At 39.6% G+C, this 21,152-nt stretch overlaps 1 protein-coding gene across 3 annotated transcripts in view; it reads left to right on the forward strand.

Moving 5' to 3' along the window:
- The window catches only part of RAI14 (retinoic acid induced 14), a 119,363-nt gene that overhangs the window by 88,786 nt on the left and 9,425 nt on the right, over window positions 1–21,152 (forward strand). For 2 of the 3 annotated variants that reach the window (XM_087715394.1, XM_087715393.1), the window contains exons 4-14: window positions 4,374–4,462; window positions 6,930–6,994; window positions 8,376–8,433; window positions 9,736–9,806; window positions 11,484–11,590; window positions 13,720–13,898; window positions 15,702–15,730; window positions 16,949–17,038; window positions 17,588–17,671; window positions 19,556–19,613; window positions 20,918–21,036. In XM_087715394.1, coding sequence (XP_087571520.1) covers window positions 4,374–4,462; window positions 6,930–6,994; window positions 8,376–8,433; window positions 9,736–9,806; window positions 11,484–11,590; window positions 13,720–13,898; window positions 15,702–15,730; window positions 16,949–17,038; window positions 17,588–17,671; window positions 19,556–19,613; window positions 20,918–21,036 — 949 coding nt within the window. The remainder of the gene's footprint in view (window positions 1–4,373; window positions 4,463–6,929; window positions 6,995–8,375; window positions 8,434–9,735; window positions 9,807–11,483; window positions 11,591–13,719; window positions 13,899–15,701; window positions 15,731–16,948; window positions 17,039–17,587; window positions 17,672–19,555; window positions 19,614–20,917; window positions 21,037–21,152) is intronic. The other variant, XM_087715395.1, reaches the window with a different exon arrangement.

The following is a 21,152-nucleotide window of genomic DNA, read 5'->3' on the forward strand; positions in this document are numbered from 1 at the left end:
ATCATGAAAAGTCAAAGAAAGAGGGACGAAATAATGCCGTTTTCAAGCCTCTAGTCCAGTGTGTGGATTTCAGCTTCCAGAATGCCCTAGCCAATGGGGCATTCTGGGAGTCAAAATCCACAAATCTTCAAGCAGCCAACGTTAAAATAACAGTGCTATAATTAATACATTAGTTAAGCTTCATCTGAAGCTATTGCAAACAAATATATCTTAATCAGTAGTTTATGTGAAGCTAGTGGTGTGCTTGGTAGCTTGGAATAGACTTTTGGGGCAGTGGTGAGTTCGCTAAGCGCGCGAGCGGGAGGGCCCACGGGGCAGGTGGGAGGGCCCACTTTTAAAGGAACAGAGAACTGGTTCGTTCTCTGTTTGAAGGCAGCACTACCGGTTCGGCACAAATCGATCTGAACCAGTAGGAACCCATCACTGTTTTGGGGGTCCTTGTAGCAACTACTATCTGTGTAGCAGAGTTCCGGCCACAAAAGTTCATTTGCCAAGGATATGAGGAGCAGTTGATTTGATGGCTTTTGATCACCTCCTCTGCTAGTGTCTAGAAGACACTAGTCTAGAGACTAGTATCATCCATGAGCTGAAAAAGTTCCTAAAACACAAATAAAGGAAAATATTTGTAGCTCAGGGATGAAATTAGGGATCCTTGTTGATCTCTGGGCTTGGTTGTTTCCTTGCAGACATTTCATTACCCAAACGAAGTAATCAGCACTGATGATGTTACCTACTTTGGGTAATGAAACTTGTGCAAGGAAACAACCAGGCTCAGATGGCACCAAGAACCCCTCAGATCCTCAAATCTCATAGAGTTTGAGAGTCTCATCCTGACTGAGATCTTATGTAAAAAAATAAAAATTCTTATTTGAGGAATAAGATTGGATGATGATGTGAGATTTTATTTTAATATTTTATTAAGACAGTGTTTCTCAACCTTGGGGACTTTAAATCCTGTGGACTTCAACTCCCAGAATTCCCCAGCCAGCTATGCTGGCTGGGGGATTCTGGAAGTTGAGGTCCACAGGACTTAAAGTCCCCAAGGTTGAGAAACACTGTATTAAGAGGTTGCCCTTCCCAGCATCTGCAGCAAAGCATTCTATAACTCAATCTCTGGCAGCTCTCATCAGTAATTTGACACCACTGATAAATCTGGTTAGGAGGTCTTTAGACCACCTACTCTATGGTGCGAAAATAGATTTCATTATCCATTATGCGGCCCTCCAAATAATTTTTGCATTATGAACAAGTAAAGTACCTTTTACCTGGTCTTTAAAATTCCAGAAAGGGAAGTTCATGTATATTATGCACATTTTACCAGCAACCTTTTTGTTTGTCTCTAAAATTCATTACAGTGAAATGTGTTACACTTGGCACAGTTTCTTTCACAAACAGAGAAGTTGGCATGAAGATTAAATCTGTCACAGCTTTAGCCAAACTGTTGCTATGCAAGTATTTTAATTAAGGCAGATACGGCTGAAATATAAACTCTCCTGAAGTGTGGTTTGAACGTTTCTACGACAAGATATTTCTGTCTTACATATGTCTTTTGATTCTAATATATTTTAGTTTGTTTGGAAATTTATATTGTGTTCTGTCTTAGCAAGCTGGGCTGTTGGTGAGAACGTGGTCTTTTTCCCCCCCTCACCATCCATGTTTAAATACTTTAGGGAACATTTCTTGGGAACAAACTGTTTTAAAAATTCATCCTGTTGGTGTCTTGATAAACAAGTTTGTATTCTTGGTACTTATTTCTCATTTACAGTAAAGACATTCTTTTCAGTGAGTTCTAATTTATTTCATAAATTCCTTTGTTTGTTTATAGCACAAAGTTGCTTGGGTGAATTGTGTTGATGTTTGAAAACACACTACTATAAAAATCAAAGGTTCTCACTTCTTTGCCATGTTGTGTTCACTAGGAATCAAAGGTGGTATTCAGCCAGTTCGGACCGGTTCAACCGGTAGCGGAGATCGCAGGACTACCTGTACAAGCATATATTTTAAAATAAACCAGATTTTAGCTTGCTATTTTTATTGGAGTTAAATGTTTTAATGTTTATTTACTTGTGTAAATAAACCATTCGGCATATAAGATAACGTGGAAATCATAGTGATTTCTGTTTGGAGAATAGAATTGGTTTGGCAACAGGATATTCAGAATGATATGTTTGGAGTGGTGTTCAGAATAGCATTTAGACTTGTATACCACTTCACAGTGCTTTGCAGCCCTCTCTAGGCGGTTTACAGAGTCAGCCTATTGGCCCCAACAATCTGGAACCCCCTTTTTACCAACCTCGAAAGGATGGAAGGCTAAGTCAACCTTGAGCCTGATGAGATTGGCTTAGCTAGGTGGCTCAGTGGCTAAGACGCTGAGCTTGTCGATCAGAAAGGTCGGCAGTTCGGTGGTTCGAATCCCTAGTATAGGTCTCCTGCGTGAGCAGGGGGTTGGACTAGATGACTTTAAAGGTCCCTTCCAATTGTTGCCAAATTGCAGGTAGCTGGCAGGCAGCAGTAGTAGCCTGCAGAACTACACTCTAACCACTGCGTCACCGTGGATATATTCCCAGTGTGCACAGAGAGAGAAAAACCTGCCTCTACCTACAATCAAACTCACAGCCTCCTGATTGTGAGGCGAGAGCGCCACCTCTAGGCCACCGCACCACTCCAAACCTATCATTCTATGTCTGCTGAACAAAACTCCTCATTGGTGTCGGGAAGGTCATCCGGCCATTAAAACACTCTGCTATCTCCATTCAATTACCAAGACTCCCACCTCGCAAGGGATTATGGGATCGTTCAATGACGATGATGATATTCAGAATGATACGCTTCATTGGAACTCAGGATGTAGTGCCATACAGTTTCAGCATCCTGGTTATATTTGTATACAGACTTAGTTCAGTGGTGCTCTCTGAACTTGGTTATTTCCTTGTAGTTGTCTTTAGTGCTTTGCTTGCACTCTGTTTGCACTGGAGAACATCTGCAAGAAAGTGGGGAGTGGGGCTTGCTTTCTGTTTTATATACAGTAGCTTGACCTGCCAGTATTGGCGGGACTGATGTTTTCTCCTTGATAGTTCCTTGATTAGGCTTTTGTTTATCTGAGTTGGTAAGTTCCTTGATTAATGTAATGTTTACTGCTTGACTGATTGCCTGGTGTTAATCTTTGAGTTAACCCCTGCTTATCTGGGTGTTGATTGCCAGTTGAGGAGGTGTTCCGGTTATATGAACATTTTATTTCTGATTTATACCAAAATTCTGCAGAGAATTGTATATTTCTTTAGGAAGGAGAGGTAAGTGTCCTTTTTCCATAAGATTCCAGAGGTCTGTAATCAATGGATCTTTTTGATTGGGAGTTTTTGTAATGTTGAAATGTCAAGTATTTTAATGTGCAGTTATAACTAGGGTCAGAATAGGCATTTCACAATCGTAAACATCCTGGTTTTTAAAAAAAGTTTTAACTAAGTTATTCTGAAAGCCTCCCCTCCCCTTAGACTTTTGTAGGACTATAATCTTTTTTTTTTCTTCCTGTTTGAAATGTTTTAATGTGGAAGACTTTTAACTCACCCTAGAGTTAATTTCTCTCCTTGGCTATAAACAAAGTTGGTGGTCGTAACAGATCATCGGAGTGAAGTTTCAGATCTTTGTTATACTGAAAATTACTAACTGGTTTATTTATTTTTACTGATTTTATTAATGAAACCTTTAGCTGCTTGCCATTATTCCTAAAAGCTTCCAAAAGTGCTTATTATAAGGTACTAAGAACGTTTTTGAGAGGCATCTGCTCTAAGCTTTTTAATTATGATTTTTTTATGAGCATCAATCTGTTAAGTGGGTCAAACCGGGCCTGGGGAAACCTAAATTTACGTCCCTCCTTGGCTCTGAATTGTATTGGGTGACCCTGAGGCATTCAATACTGTCTTGCAGTTTAATTTCCATCTTAACTGTGAGCACAATTCCTTGAGTTCTTAGAATTAAAGTAGGAGATAGATACATCAGTGGTGAAATTCATTTTTTTTTACTACCGGTTCTGTGGGCGTGGCTTGGTGGGTGTGGTGTGGCTTGGTGGGTGTGGCAGGGAAAGGATACTGCAAAATCTCCATTCCCACTCTATTTCAGGGGAAGGATACTGCAAAATCTCCTTTCCCACCCACTCTGGGGCCAGCCAGAGGTGGCATTTGCCGGTTCTCTGAACTACTCAAAATTTCCGCTACCGGTTCTTCAGGACCTGTCAGAACCTGTTTGATTCCATCCCTGAGATGCATATATTATTCAAGCAAACTCTTTCTAAGGCAAAGATCAATGTGATCCACCAACAACATTTCCTTTTCACTTATTATGGAACTGGCTAAAGACATTACCATTCTTTCTTTCAGCTTCCATCTTGCTGCCTCTAAAGGATATAGTGAATGTCTCAGGCTTATGATTGCACATGGTGCAGAGGTTACAATCCTGGATGGAACAGGTACTCAAATTATCTGTTTAATGTGAAAAGATATGACGTTTGTATGCATGCATGTGCGCGGATGGGCATATTCCTCCGACATTCTTTGATTTCGCGGCACATAGCTTTTGTAGAAGCAGAGGGAATGGTTTTTAGGAACAGAAGGAAGAATCACTGCCAAGGCAACAGTTGGATAAAGAAAACCTGAGCCCAGGCCAAACTGTTATGTATGCAAACATCTTAGACAAGCTTCTCTGAATTCACACAAAGTGTTCTGACCCAGGCTTCCTAAGAGCATGAAGCAAACTCCCTGTCCTGACAAAAAACCCTTTTATTAATTTACTGTGAATTCTGCTCAGTCTTTCAAGGGAGGATTTACAGTCACAGACCTTATATGGCTTGGAGAGCTGCCAGGACCTTATCTGCAAAACTTGGCAAGGAGTCTCTGAGAGTCACGAACCAATTAAGCGAACTAATTGTCTCCTGCAAACTTCACTCCCCTTTCACTCCTCTTTTATTTCCTCTGGGAGGGGCCATTCATCGTCCACCTGTGGCTTTACTCCCAAGTCGACCCCTGTTCTTTAGCTGTTCCCTTCGTCTGGTAGCTCTGCACATGCGCACACTGGGAACAGGCTCCAGCTGTTCGTCTGCCTCATTGATGTGTGACTCTGAAGGCAGCTGATAACTGGCATACAGCTCTGGGCCCCCTCTCTGCCTCCAACACAGAGCCCTCATCAGAGCCTTCTCCACACTCAAGGACTGGCCCCAACCTCCTCACTGTCCGAATCTGCTGCCAGCTTTGCTGGTTGCAGGCGGGCCACAACAGTATCATCTGTTGATCAGGAGTTTAGACAGCCATGCTCTTTTGCTGACGGGCCACAACACAAAGAAGGAGAGAGAGGCACATTCTGACTTGCTAGATTTTGTATAATAAAATGTACTATAAATTTACATTGAAAGTAGTATTAGGCTTAGTTTGGTTCCTTAGCTTCCTTAGTCTGATCTACCTTGAAAGGTTGACTTCTACCTACTTTAGTCTAGTACCCTCCAGGTACATTCATTTCCAGCCAACCTGCCTGCCCATCCCATGTTACTTAAATACATCTGAATACTCCAAAATTAAGCAAGTCTGTGGATGTGGTTGAATTGACACATGGATATATACGGATGTATGGAGATAAGTTCAGCATTCCCATATCTAGTGCTGCACAGGTATGTTAGACTAGAGCAGTTAATTGAACATTTGAGTTGCAGCCAACACTTCTGGAGACTGCAAGAATGAGAAAGGCTGCATTGTGCTAAAGCATTATTCTTTTTCTGGTAAATATTTGTTTTCTGACTAATAGCAGCTTTCCAGTATCTCAAAGTAAGCTTCCCAGTTGACTTAACCAGAAATGGCATGAACTATACTCAGTTGTTGTTGTTGTTGTTGCTTCCTGCTCATGAGTTCTACATCTTTATCTGCTCTGCCCCACAACCCTATTTTGTTTTGTTTATTTTGTTTTCTTTGGGATATACCATAATTTTTAGGGCTTTGGCCAATTTATCTTTCCTTGGTTGATTCTTTCAGTACTATTTGGTATGACAGGAGAGGCTTGCTCCAGGTCCCATCTGCTAGAAAGCATCATTTAGCAGGGCCCAGCAGATGAACTATTTGTGCCATGACACATATCCATCTTAAGGAACATTACCTTTCTGGAGATTCTACTTATCTATCTAGCCATCCATCCATCTCACTTTTAAACAGCCCACCTTCCTCCCAGAGTTATACAAGTGACATAAGCAGACCCAGACATAATCAACAAATGTACTAATATTCTCTTCCCTACCTCCAAAAATAAGTACATGTTACCATTAAATGAGAACAAAAAACATCTGGCTTCATCCATTTGTGCTTGGTTTAAACCTTGTTTAAATGCTACGTATACATCTTACAGAAAGAGATGGGCTTCAGAGAATCTGAAGGAAACCTAAGAGCAGGCTATAATTTGGCTGCAGAAAATCTGCCCTCAGATTTCAGTATTTGTACAATGTGGGTTGGCTAACAGATATGTTGGATCCAGTCACAGTAATCATAGCTGCATTTAGTTTGTTCATTAGATGTATATGGACATCCATCTCAACCACATGATTCTTGGTGGCTCACAATATTAAAGATAATAAAGCCACATTTTAAAAAAAGCCACATAAAGTATATAGCCAGCCAAGAAAAAACTACAAAAACATCATACAGTCGACACAACCAGAAACAACATACAGTCGACACAATGCGCTCTACCAGGAATCCAGGGCCCCGGGTTCAAGCACAGAACCAAGTCATCAAGGCTTTAAGATTGGGACCATTCTATTATATTTCATCAGTATGCTTCAGATTTTTAATATAAAGACATACCCACTTAATACTTCAAGCTAAGGTTTTGAACAATATTCATTTCATTCTTAGTACTGTTTTCAATGGGCCTGAAATAATTATGAAATATTTACATAGGGCACAATGCTTTGCATCTTGCGGCTAAGAATAACCATGTTGACTGCGTCAAGAGACTTCTTCAGGTAAGGTGCTTTATATTCCCTCCCTCTGGGCCCAACCCTTCTGGTTTTCTGATTAAATGCCAGTCTACATTAAGCTTCTCTGTAAGTAGCCAATTAAATGAATTTAAGAGTTTCCAACAGGGTCTATCTAAATCAATGAATTATTTTAAGTCCAGGGCTTGTGAATAAATCCTTAGATTATGTGGTTGTTTGCTGCTTTCTTTTGCACTGCAGTTTAATGGTGCTTCACTAAGATGCCTACTCTACATTTTCTTCCTGTTTGTATGAGCTGGTGGGTACAATTCACATAAAATGCCATATAATTGCATGTACTGGGAGTGGTAAATGTTGACTTTTAACATCTGACGAGAATTATTTGATGTCAGGCTAGAGAATAAGAAGAGCTGCAATTGCCTAAATAAATTGTTTGTCGTGGAAAGTGCTAGATTTGTTAGTTAAAAGTAGTGGTTGTCCAGTTTCTTCACATTTGATAGCAAAAAGCTTAAGTCATGGATCAAGCTCTTCATTTTTACAATAGGGTGGGAAAATCTTCTTGGCTGGATTCTAGTATAGACTCACACAATTAGAAGTTGGTATCAGATTTATCTACAGTTTTCCACTTTTCCCAAAGTGGTACACTACAGAATGAGATGGAGACAAAGGCACTCTCTAAAATCCAATATATTGTCTCCTGTGAATGGAGTTCAGTCCTCTGTCTAATGTTGTAATATCTGCCCTCCTTTCTAATTCAGTAAACTCACCATAGTCTTTAATTAGCATTTTTGGATAGGACTGATATACAGAGGGCATAAAACCACCTACTAAGTTCAGAACTGACATTATACTCAGAAGTTAAGCAGGCATGAACTTGGTTAGCACTCAGATAAGAAATCTTTAGGAAATTCCAACACTTGTAGCCAGTCCAATCTGAAAGCATGCTGGAACAGACCAGTTACATTAGAAACACTGTAGACTTCCTACAGTAAGAGAACCGAAATCTCTGACAGCACCATTTGTCCATGTGTTTTTCTTTTTGCTGGAAATCTAAATGGTTTTTTCAGTCAAAGATAGACCTTTTTCTTTTATTAAACATTTAGTAACATCTTAATTGCTCACATCTGTTTTTGACCTGTCCTTTCTTAGTTTCAACCAATCGAAAGCAAATTGCTTCACCTATTGCAGTCTTGCAACTAAGTGGTGTTGGATGATCAAGCTTGGGAAATGGATTTAATCCCTTTCTAAAAACATTCAGTTTAATTTTGTCCTGAACATTGAGTTAATCCTGGATAACTCTCAAAACTAGTTTAATATTCACACCAAAAACTTTACAGTGTAGCAGTCTAACTTTCAAAATCCTTTGTATTCTGTATTTTACTAAAACTTCTTTTTTCTTATTCTACAGTCCAAATGTCCAGCAGAGAACACAGATAGCTCGGGAAAAACCGCTTTACACTATTCAGGTATTACATAATCATCTTGCTTCCATTCATTAACATAAATCTAGTATAATGTGTGCCTTCTGCTTAAAGTTCAGTAAGAACTTTGACAAACAAGAAGGACAAGACCAAATTGAGTACATCAGGTCACTAATTATCTTAATTACTTTCATTATATTCCCAAAGTAAAGACATGATTGAATGAGGTTTAGTGAGTAAATTTCCAATGGAACCTGATAGAGGAAGTCCTCACTTACTCACTATTTGTGAAGGACTGAAATAACAATGGTGCTGAAAAGATAATGTTATTTATTTATTAAATTACAACCTTTGCGGTGTCCTTCAATCACGTGATTGCTGTTATAGTTACACTATCCTGGGAAAACATCAGGCTGCTACATTAATGTGCTATATGCTCTGAAGCATCCTTTTGACTTCAAATCTGAAGTACTGCATAGTTCTAGCAACAAATTATGGTCTAGCCCATGAAAATGTGAGAAATATAGTCACCTGGTGCAGCTCCACACTGAGTAACCTTCTAAAAGGACTTTTAAAAAGAACTAGACAACCCATGGGCCCATTGGGTCATTGTTTCAGAGATACTTCTTTACCTAAAATCAGGGGTGTCAAAACTCGCGGCCCACGGACCGGATTCATCACTTGCTGGCCACGCCCATGCCTGTTTTAGTGAAAGGGGGGGAAGTCGTGATACATCATGTGACACCACTGTGAGTTTGAGACCCCTGACCTAAACAGACAAGCAGAATGACAAGAGATGGGCAAAAAAGCTGTGGAAATGGGAGCGACTTCCAAATTTCTGCTGGCTTCCCCATTGAATTTCCTTAGGAGAAGCTGAGAGGGGGCGTTGGAAATTTAAGATTTAAGATTTAATTTATTTGTATGCCGCCCTTCTCCGGGAGGGACTCAGGGTGGCGAACAACTCAAAAGGGGAAAGGGGATACAAACACAATACACATAATTAAAATACACAAGAGTCATACAGCCATACAAGTCGAGAGGGGAGGGGAACTCATCAACCCCAGACCTGCCGGGGAAATGATGATCGTGAATCTGTAACTGATAGCTGGAATGCAACGATGCTAAAACAGCCAAAACCTCTCCAAATTTTAATCCTAATATAGGAATTACAGGTTTTGGGTTTTGAACACATTCTTTAAGTTAGCCCATTTGAGGTGTGTTGGTTCAAAAATTGTTGCCTGTTACACTGTTTTGCTCAGTTGAATGTTACAAACTAACAAACAGGTGAATTTTAAGAGTATATACTGCAGATCTAATATTACAATTCTTTCCCCCCCCCCACTTAAGCTGCCCAAGGCTGCCTTCAAATAACTCAGCACCTGTGTGAACACAAGTGCCCACTTAACATCAAAGATCAGGTATGTAATTATGATTTCACTGGCAATTATTTTATCCTATTAAGCTTTTAATTGCCTTTCAGTTCCTGAAATATTACTAAAACCTAGTCAGCAATTTTGTTTGGCGTTCTTTATTCTACTATTTTTTAATAATTTTGCAGCAAAGAGGTATGTCCAGTTGAAGATATCCCAACATAGATATTTATAGTTACTAATTGCACTTTCAGAACTGCTGTTATTAACAAGAAAGCATTGTTAAGCCATCTGCTATATAAAGTATCAGCTAGCTTTTACTTTGATATCTGGTTCTGCCCCAGGATCAGAAATTCAGAAGGCATAAATGAGAAATGTTCATCTAAGTATTAAAAGGATAACATTGCAATAAGTTTCATAATTAGAGGCAAGTTTGATGGTGTATAACAACTGGCAGTCGTGGGTCATATTTATTTCCATCTGATGACTATTGCCATTGTAACTTCTTTATTTATGGTGTTCTTATTCCACGTCTGAGCTATCTTAACTTCATTAAACTTCTTGGTTCATTTTTCTTACTTGTTTTATATAAAGCAATCCATTCAACTCTATTCAGAGAAAGAAGATTGAAATTAGCTTTCCAGCAAAGCTGGACTGCCAGTTCTTTTAACAATACCTTTATGCATAAAGAGCAGCAATGATGACAATCTCACAAAACTTTTTGTTTAGTTCAGGGGTATCAAACTGGTGGCCTGCGGGCCGGATACATTACATGCAGGCCACACCCACCCCAGCTCCGCGAATAGGAAAAATGCTGGGAAACTTCATGTGACTGCAATGTGTCACGGCGAGTTTGACACCCTTGCTTTAGTATTACTTTTCAACCCAGTAACTAGATGGTGGTTTTGTTGAGTTTCAAGTTATATACACCAGTCCCGTGAGCATGAGAGCAGCAGGACCAGTTTAGAGGTTCTGCTTAGGTTGGTAGGTGACAATATTAAGTCAACTTATCTAGTTTGAAGATAAGCAGGAGCACACCTGGTTAGCACCTGGACAAGACACTTATCAGATAAGACCAGAGACCCTCTTCTGAGCACCCATGGTCTCCAAAAATAGCAATAAATATACACAATACCTGAAATGACCACATGTTTCCATGTGTATTACTGTAGGATGGGTGACAATTCTATGACAATGGGTAGGATAGATTTCATTCAAGAAAGATATGTAACGTTTGGGTACAAAAGGTCATTGAGATAAGATTATAAAGCTGCAAATCATGGATAAGATTTTTAATTGTGCTCTGGGTTTTTTATTGGAATGCTTCTTGTTGGTTTGTTTTTTAAAGTAATACATCTATTTTAGGGGTTAGGCTACAGTTGTAACATGTACTCAAAATGACAAAAAAAACCTATCCATTTTTTTCTGCAGTCGAGGCTTTCTGAAGATAGCAAGTGAAGGGTTCAGGATCACATGTAACCCTAGGACTGAAGGTTGCTCATGGCATGCTGCAGCAGAACCACTGCTACACTAGACTTTTGATAACTGATGAAGTGTATAGAGTTTCTACACAGCTAGCTTCTAAATAAGGATTGCATTCCATTGTTTCCAGTTTCTGGGTGTTTCCAACTTCTGTGGTGCACATCTTGTTATAAATGTGTTGGAATTCTTTGGGTTCAATTGAATAATTAATAGGTTATAATTTTGTTTCAATGTTTTCTCCAGGATGGAAATACGCCTTTCTTCCTGACAGTACAAAATGGCCACTCTGAAGTATGCAAATACCTTCTAGACCATGGGGCAGATGTCAACTCCCGGGACAAAAATGGAAGGTAGGATGAAATGGCATGTTCCCCATCTTCTTTAGCAGTAACTAGAAGTCTGTCACTCCTAGTCACTCCATCAGAATATTTTTTTTCTAGAGTAGGATTGAAATCAAAAGACAAATAGTATTTATTTATTTATTTATTTTATTAATGGGATTTATATGCCGCCCAATCCCGAAGGACTTTATAATGTTAAGTAAGCTCCCCATTGGGAGAGCGAGTACATTCAGAGAAACGTCGTTAGAGTTGTGTTGGAGAACACACAAACCAGCATATAGAGACACTGCAGTTTAAATAGGCTTTTACTTTCGTGGATATAGAGGTATCAGAGTCCATCAAACAGTCCAAGTCATACACGGATAAGACAGATAAAGACAATGTCTTTTCAGTTAAGGGATAATCCAAATAACATAGTCCAGTGTCATATAATCAGTCCAGTAATCAAAGTTTGCTAACAGTTGCAAAACTTACAATAGCTCATGGCACTTCCAGATCAGCCCAGCATTTAATGAATAGAGAGAGAGCTAACAGATATTCTGGCTCCCTCTTATGGCCGATTGAGGAAATACAGCACCCAATCACATTTTACAGTATGCTTTAAAGAAACAGGTACAACATTGTTACATGATTTATATATTGCCAACCCAACCGTTAGAATTATATTCCTAACATATAAGATTTACATGAGAATCAAACTTAAGAGATACATTTGTATCCTTTCCAAATATTTGCCGATTTCCTCAATCAAGTAGGAAGGGGATCTTACTCTTTTGCTGTGAGAAAAATACCGATATTCCCTCAGTTCGCCCATTGAAGCTTCTCCTGAGGCTTCAATGTAATTAAACAACGTATATTTATACATATTAAAGATACATGAAGTAGTACATCGTGTTTTATAAAAGGCAAAACTTCCCTAGTGAAATACACAAGAAACATTTTCTCATAACCTGTGTGTGGGAAATGTTTCAGCTTGTCGTAGCTATCCATGTTCTTTCTATCATCAGACACAAAGGTACACAGTGCCAAAAATCTATAGACAGAGGATAAAGGTTGTTAATTGCCGATAATCATGGCACATACAGTATAATCCCCTGTTCTGGCATGCTTCTAGACAGTAGTTGTTGAGGCATGTTAGTGGGAAGTGTTGGTTCTCACTTGCTCTCCTCTGAGTTTCTGAAAGGCATCTCGTTGGCCATGGTAGATAGACAGGACTTTTCCTGACCTAGTAGGCCAATGTCAAAATATGTTGTGTGATATTACATATGATTGGTATGGGATCCTGTCCTTTAGAGATATCTTGTCCAGCCAGGCACGGTTGTGGGCATGAAATGGGCAACCTTTCCCTGTATAGATGTTTTGAATTACTGTTTTCATTAGCTGTACACAGCATGTTGTAAGAATTGTAATCCAACACTTCAGGAGAGTTCCAAATTAGGAAAGGATTACATGAGGAAGGCAATATTGGCACTGCACATTTTTAAACTACATGTATTCCAAGCAAAATCTCCTTCACTTGAACTTGTGACTTCATCCAAGTCATTTTTATTTTTATTCTTTTTGCAACAAAATGGAAATGTTTTGCCATGTTCTCCTTCTGAAAAAGAGTTTGTTTGCTTATTTTGGTTTCCCTGATTATTCTATAGGAGCCATGAGATTTCCTAATGATCTTTCATCAAAAACATCAAAAATACAGGAATATATATATAACTATATATATATAACAACTTGGTACACAGTTGACTTACTCTCTGGAAAAAAAATATTGTGCAGATAAGACACCCCTAAAACCCCTCAGTGTGTGTGTTCTGTTAAGATACAGCCTGTTGTGCCTTAAAATGGATTCTACTGTACTATCATAAAATGGCTTCTACTGTGCAGCACAGTGAAGTTGCCATGGTAACGGTTTCACAGTACTCCACAAGGGTGCTCCCTCTGAAATTATGTTTAGCTAGACATTTTCCCCCTATGAATAAATACCCGGGCAATACCAGGTTATAGGCTAGTATATAATATCAGCCTACACGTATCTTAGGCTGATCTGGGGTGGTATCATATATCTTCAGTTACTCTGGGGCTGTATCACCTTGCCATAGGCTCATGCTCCCCTTCATGGTTAGTTTTCTTAATTTCTGTAGAACTGCTTTGATGCTGGCCTGTGAAGCTGGAAACCTGAGCATTGCCGAAATCCTAATCCAAAAAGGGGCAGAAATAAATTTGGCAGATGCCCTTGGACACAATGCCCTACATTACTCCATGCTTTCTGAAAATACAGGAATTCAGCGTCTCCTTCAATCCAAAATGGTTCAAGATGCTGGTATGTGGATGCTTCTTAAATACTTCCTAAAATATACAATGAGGCCATATAGGTAGTGTATAGAGTGCAGTCCCATTGTCCCACTGTCATGTGATCACCACTTATGAACTTCTGCTGGCTTCTCCACTGATTACTAGTCAAAGACTAGCATTGAAGGTCACAAATGGCAAACCCTTGACCACAGGATGCCGTTTGCAATGTTGTAATTGCAAGCCAGTTGCCAAGCACCCAAATTGCAATCTAATGACTGTGAAAATGATGGTTACAACTATGAAGATTTTATGTCTAGTGAACATACTTAGTTATGTATCTTCCCCCCCCTCCCCTTTGTCTGGAAGGTGGCTCTTTTAGCTTTTAATCTGTCTGCCTCTTCGTTCCTCCACCCTTTTCTAATTCTTCTTACCAATTCCTCTTCCTTCCTGTTGCAGAGGGGTTCTTCTCCCCCTCCCTCCCCCCCAAAAATTCAATATTTTAAATATTTAATAGGCCCATTAAGAATGTCTCTTGTTAATTTTTCTTTTTTGTACTGTGCTTTTAAAGTCTGTTTAAGCTGAGGTAGCTCTGCATCTGCAGATAAACTTAAGCTGTCTTTTTTTTTTTTGCAAAAGAAAAAAAAACCTTGTTAGTCTGTCTGACAGAAGAAAAGATGCTGACTCAGCCATCTTATGTATCTACATAAATCTTCTTTGTTGTACAGTGGAGTAATTAAATGCCATGGAGTACGGTGTGTGTCTAGTGTTATACTTGGATTGCTTCTTCCTTCACACTCTCAGTGTGCATAATAAAATAGTCAAGGCTTGAAAATATAAATGTAAGTAGGATTTTTTTACACATCTGGTGTAAATTATCGATGTGATTCCAAACAGGTGTCTATATGATATGGTTAAAAAAAATAGTGAAAGAGAAACCATAAAGTTAAAGTTCTACCTGTCTCATATGTGCATTGCACCTCTGTAGCTTCTATCTTGACTTTTTTTTTTTTGAACATATCCTGTGGACCCCCAACTCCAAACGTTTCCATTTGCACCTCAAGTTATACTGAAATCAGGAAATTGACTAAAATAATGCTAAGCTTAGGGCCGTGATGGTGAACTATGGCATGTGTGCCAGAGGTAGCAAAAGCCTGTTTTGGGGGCATTTTCAGACCGTTTTTAGGCTTTCGGGCTGTTTTTTGGGTCATTTCAGGCTGTTTTTCCGGCTGTTTTCCAGCCATTTTTTGGGGCCATTTTCAGGCTGTTTTGGGAGCCGTTTTCAGGCTGGATTTTTGGGCCATTTTTTGTGTTGTTTTCAAGCTGTTTTTGAGCCATTTGGGGCAGTTTTCAGGCCATTTTTAGGCTGTTTTTTGGACCCCTTTCTGGCCTTTTGGGGGCCATTTTCAAACAGTTTTGGGGCCTTTGGGGGAGGGCATTTTCAGGCTGTTTTTCAGACTGTTTTCAGGCCAGTTTTGGACTGTTTTCAGGCCAGTTTTGGACTGTTTTCAGGCCATTTTGGGGGGCATTTTCAGGCTGTTTGTTGGGCAGTTTTGAGGCTATTTTGGGGGCAGTTTTCAAGCTGTTCTTTAGGTTTTTTTCCTTTTTGACCAAAAAACAGCCCAAAAAACGGCCTGACAACGGCCAAAACCAGCCAAAAAACAGGCATGCACATGCCAGCCAGCTGGTCTTCGGGGCTCTGGCACACACACATGCATGCACATTCCAGTTTGGCCACTCTGTGCCGAAAAGGTTCGCCATCAGCGGCTTAGGGTGTTGGTTTATGTGTCTTAGCTATCTCAATCAATTTAAATGGAGTCTTTCTTTTCCGCAGATGCCAAGTCACCAATCAAGTCAAAGCAGGTAAAAAAGAAAGAAAGAAAAAGAGCGGCTTAATAAAGATAAAATTTACGTTTAGCATAAACAAAGGCCTAAGAATTAAAATTATGCTGAAAAATTATTTGTAGCTGTATAGAGCTTTGGGAAATTTACCCAACGTGTGTGTTAAACGATTGTGTGAGTCTCCCATCTCTCAGTCAAAATGGGACAGTTTCACTGGAACTGGCAAAAGAAGCAGCCTAGGCATTTAACCATCTTTTGCGGCTGGAAGATCCTTATTGTAGATTTTCCACGCTGTGAAAGTTTTGTGGAAGACTTGGGATATGTAGAAGTCATCCTTTTGAAGAAGGCTGTTTTAACCCATTTGGACTTTATTACCCATTTGTAATAAAGTTGGGGGGGGAAACATATTCTAATCTTGCAGTCAAGCTGGAGGAGGAAGCAGAATGGGAGTTTCAGACTTGTTCACATAACAAATAAACTATAATCCACTTGGCTTAATGATGCTTAGAAACCATTTCAATGTAACAAGCCTAAAGTCCTGAAGCAGCTCCTCAAGCTTTATTGGCTTTCAGGGACGTATTTGAGCAATTGTAAGAAGTTGCAGGAAATGGTCTTGTTTGCTTTGAAAGTCAGGTACAGCTTCTAAAATAGGGCTGGTATCAGTTTCATCCAATTGTGGCATTTATAAATTATTGGTTTGCTATGTTGAGTTCCTCCATTCCTATTTCATGGATTCCAAATTTACAGAAGGCTTGGAAGGCAGAGATGGAAGAAGATGGTGGGTGATAGATGATTTGGACTGCAGAATGTTCCAGTTATATATTTTGCATAGATATAGATATAAATAAAAGCAGAATGATCCAAGAGACTCCACAAAAAAAAATAAAAAAGGCTCAGGAACAGAATTGAGAGAATATAGTCTGTCTGTATCTTTCTGTCTATCCTGGACAGACAAGGCAGGGATCAGGAGGTTTGACAAATGGCTGGAGGCTGTGAATAGCCTCTGAAAACATGGCCCAGTAGGGAGGGGTGTGCCTTTATTGACTTCATCGAAATGCACAGAGGCCTGAATTTAAAAAGGAAGCAGGATGAGCTCATGCTTAAGCATGTGTCACATCCTCACAGCAGTAAGGCAAGGCGTGAATGTGTGTGCGTTTTTAATGTCGTTGAATAACTTGTTAACACAATCCTTACTAACAAACTAACAGACCTCCCTTTTCTGGCCTGTGAAACTTCCAGCATGATCAAGCCTCTAAATTAAGTTCAGAAAGAAGTGGAACTCCAAAAAAACGCAAAGCCCCTCCACCTCCTCCCATCAGCCCTATCCAGGTAAACAACCAAGTCCAGCTTGAACGGGTTGCTATGTATAGAGAGGGAGGGGTGGTGGAGGAATGTCCTGTTGGGGATTGATCTGGTTAAATTTGCTTGGTGCAAATCCCTCTCTCTCTCTCTTTTAAATATGTGAGTCTCATGTATCATGAGTGAATTCTCATCAGAATAGAAATAGGACGGCCTGTTGTTGTGTGTGGGGGGGGGAATCACACATTAATTGGTACTTTGCAGAGAGAGAGAGCAGTTGAGATGGGACAGGAACCTAAGTTTAGACTACGGGAGCTTATAAGAGTGCTGTTAGCTTGCCTTTTAACCATCAGCTGAAGTTTGCTCTTAGACATGCATAAGCAGCTTTGCACATGGGAGCCCATGGCGTTTTAACCAAAAGTTTAATATTAAACCGAGTGGTTGCTCAGGCGATTGTTTAACTGCATGCCTGCAAACAATGAGGGCTGTCTAGTCCTGCTTATCTCCAACTAACAGAGAATGCTGACTTCTGTGAGCCAGAGGAAGTTTGTGTCCCTAAAATGCATCCATCTCTTCCAGCTTGCTGACCGTTCTTCATCGCAGGCAACAACTTCAACCCCAGCATCTGGGAAAAGCCAGCTCTTCGCCCAACAAGGATCCAAGGTATAACTGGCTGGTTATTTTTTCAGTCTTGCTTGAAAGGAAATATGAACATCGCCCTGTTTGTAGGGCGGCCTCTCCTATTGGGCTTTCCAGATATATTGGTTGCCCCCTAGGAGTGAGTTGTGTGCTCAGCATATTTGAGGAACACCTGATTGTGGAATGCTGTTGTAGAGGATTGAGCGATGTGAAAGAGTATTTACCGTATTTTTTGGTATATAGGACGCACCCTTTTCCCTCAAAAAAAGAGGCTGAAAATCTGGGTGTGTCTTATACACTGAATACAGCATTTTTTGCCTCCAGAAACCCCGCCCCCTTCACCAAAATGGCCGTGCATAGCCTTTAGGAGGCTTTCAGAGTGCTCCTGGGTGCTGGGGAGGGCAGAAATGAGCGAGAAATGGACCATTTTTTGCTCAGTTCGCCCCCAAGTTCCCAGGAGCACTCTATAAGCCTCCTAAAAGCTATGCATGCCCTTTTTTAAAAAAAAAAAAAAAAACCAGGCCGTTTTTTTGGGGGGGGGGCTGCAGAGTGCAAAAACTTTTTTTTAATTTGCCTGTTCAAAATCTTGGTGTGTCTTATACTCCAAAAAATACAGTAATTAGCTCAAGTTGGGGAGAAGTTTGCTGTTGTGCAAGGTGCCTGCACAGAAATAGATAAAAGTAGAGAATTCTAGTCTCCAATAGACTCTGAAATGTTACCTGTCCATGAAGTTAAATGAGTCACTTAAGGCTACAATGGGATATTACCTGTGGGAGGATGGCCACACATCAAATGGGCTAATGGAATTTCCTTCAAAGGGGCACTAATGACAACATCCACTGCACAAATCCAAGTGAATTCACAACATGTGGCTTAGCTAAGAGCAAGAAGCATCTCAAGTATTTTTAATCAGCTGGCTTTTAAGATTACTTTGGCTAGCATATTTCCTCCGGCAGTGAAAATAAAAAAATTTTAAAGTGACATTTTGTCTAAATAATGTTGCTTATTAAGCAATGAATTTTACACTTTCTTCATTTTCTTCTACACTTTTCCTTGCCAATGTTGTCGTTATTTATTGAAAGCACTTCTACCCCAACTTTGTCTACTAAATAGCCAAGATATTTAGCTGAAGTACATAAGAACGGCCCGTCCAACCCATTCACCAATGCAATACCGGTTCCAAGAACTCCATTGGTCACTGCTTTGGTTCTAGATGCAAATTGGGGCGCTGGTTGTCATCTTTAAACCTCTAAATTGCTCAGGACCCGGCTAATGCCCAATAAGATCTAGTAGGGAGGTTATTCTTTGAGCCTCATCTCTGCAGAGTCTTAGCATCAGAGACCACCAAGATACTGTATATTCTTTGCACTGCTGCCTCCCTCCTTTGGAACTGTGTTTCTGTCAACATCAGATTAGCACCAACCCTGCTGAGCACTTGCTAAATCTCTAAGACCTGGCTATTTTGGAAAGTTTAGGAGTGGTAGAACGGTGAATCCCCATCCCGTAGTAGGTGATTGGTTATTAACTGAGAGTTGTTACTCAGCAAGATGAAAGTGATTATTGTTGTAATAATTGTTTGTTTTGAGTCCATTTATAGTTATTTAATTTTTTCTTATGGTATTGAAATGTGAGCTTCTTAGAGACGTCTCAAGACTGAAGTGGTACATAAACTTTAAATAAAAAAACAGCAACTAAATTATAGCAAACAATTTATGATGTGTAGATATGTGTACATGTAACCAGTCAAACATCTGCCACTTTACCAATTATTGTTGAAAAGATGGTTTTATGGTTGTTTATTTCAAGTGGAGCATTCCACTTGAAAGATATTTGAGCTTATTAATGAGTAGTTTGGTGGGACTTGCTTCTTGTTTTTAATCCAATCATGGTTTATTTGTCTTTCAACAGGAAGACACCAGTGCTATTCACTCTGATTGCAAAGATGGGTTAAGTGAGAGCACTGCAGGTAAAGTGGAAGGAAAGGTGTGAGGGTGATTTTCTCCATTTCTTTCTATGGTTAAAGTTTCCTTCTACAAACCAAACTCTTAATATTGTTACTGTACATCATGAGCTATGGCCATAGTAGAATTAACCTTTGCCATTTCTCTGCAAGGTGGTACTGTTTGTGTTGACTCCTTTTGTCATGACAACTCTATGGAAGGGATTCCATTATTTCCCCCTAGACTTTATTGATTTAAGTTGGTTTGGTTCTTGGACTCTCCCCTGTTTGAATTCCTAAATGTCACTGATTGTGCCTTCCCAACCAAGGACTGCCAACAAAAGTGGGTATAGTCAAGGCGATGGTTTTCCCAGTTGCAATGTACGGCTATGAAAGTTGGACCATAAGGAAGGCTGAGGGCCAAAGAATTGAAGCCTTTGAACTATGATGCTGGAGAAGACTCCTGCAAGTCCCTTGGACTGCAAGGCCATCAAACCAGTCAGTCCAAGAGGAGATCAAAACTGATTGCTCTTTAGAAAGCCACATCCTGAAGATGAAATTCAAATACTTTGGCCACCTAATGAGAAGGAAGGACTCACTGGAGAAGAGCCTAATGCTGGGAAAGATTGAGGGCAAAAAAAGGGGACGACAGAGAATGAGGTAGTCACCAAAGCAGTAGGTGTGAGCTTGAATGGACTCAGGAGGATGGTAGAGGACAGAAAGTCCTAGAGCAACGTTGTCCATGGGGGTTGCGATAGGTTGGACACAACTTCGCAACTGACAACAACAAACCAAGGACCATTAAACAATTGAGCTTGTAGAAGACAGAATAGAGGTCCTGGAGTCAAAGTACTAAAACTGAAATTGTTTTGATTTTTAATTTATATCATTTAGCTTAAATTAAAATTAAGTAGACTGAATGCCATTAATATGAGTGCACTCATAATTTGCTCCTGTCATAATTTTATGTTATAATTTGGCACTAAATCTAAATTCCAATCTAGTATGCTCTCTCTTAGCTTAGCTTCAACTCCAACAACAACCTGTTGTTTTACCCGAGTTTACCTTTCTAGAATTTTTTGGTGGTGGTGGTGTCTCAAAGTCATAGATTTCAGATTTATAGATTTCCAGATTCACATAGTTCATTAAAATACTTTCCAGAAGCTCTAACTGCCAAACAGTTTTGTGAGACTTTGCCAAAATTGATTAGCTAGTAAAAGATAATTGTCTATTTTCACTTTGAAGGTTTGTTAAGTAGATGTTATAGAATTGTAGCCGCATTGAATATTCAAATCATATATGTGCTTTTTTTCCCTTTTCTTTTTTTAAAGGTGCTTATAGTATATTGGATGTGAGTTCAGGAACAGAACAGCAAGATTTACTCATGGTGTTGCAAGGAAAAGTTGCTTCTTTAACATTACAAAATAAGAAATTGCAAGAAAAACTTCAGGTATTTGTTCAGCAATAGCTTCTAGTAGCACAAAACTGGTGTCTTCAACAAAGGATGTCAGTGCTGCAATCAAAAAATATTAAACTGAAATCTGAAGGATACAAAATGAATTTGTG

This window comes from Thamnophis sirtalis, unplaced genomic scaffold (genome assembly GCF_051295495.1).
Source record: "Thamnophis sirtalis isolate CommonGarterSnake01/CBP01778 unplaced genomic scaffold, rThaSir2_p1.2 scaffold_5, whole genome shotgun sequence".
Taxonomy (NCBI): Eukaryota; Metazoa; Chordata; class Lepidosauria; order Squamata; family Natricidae; genus Thamnophis; species Thamnophis sirtalis.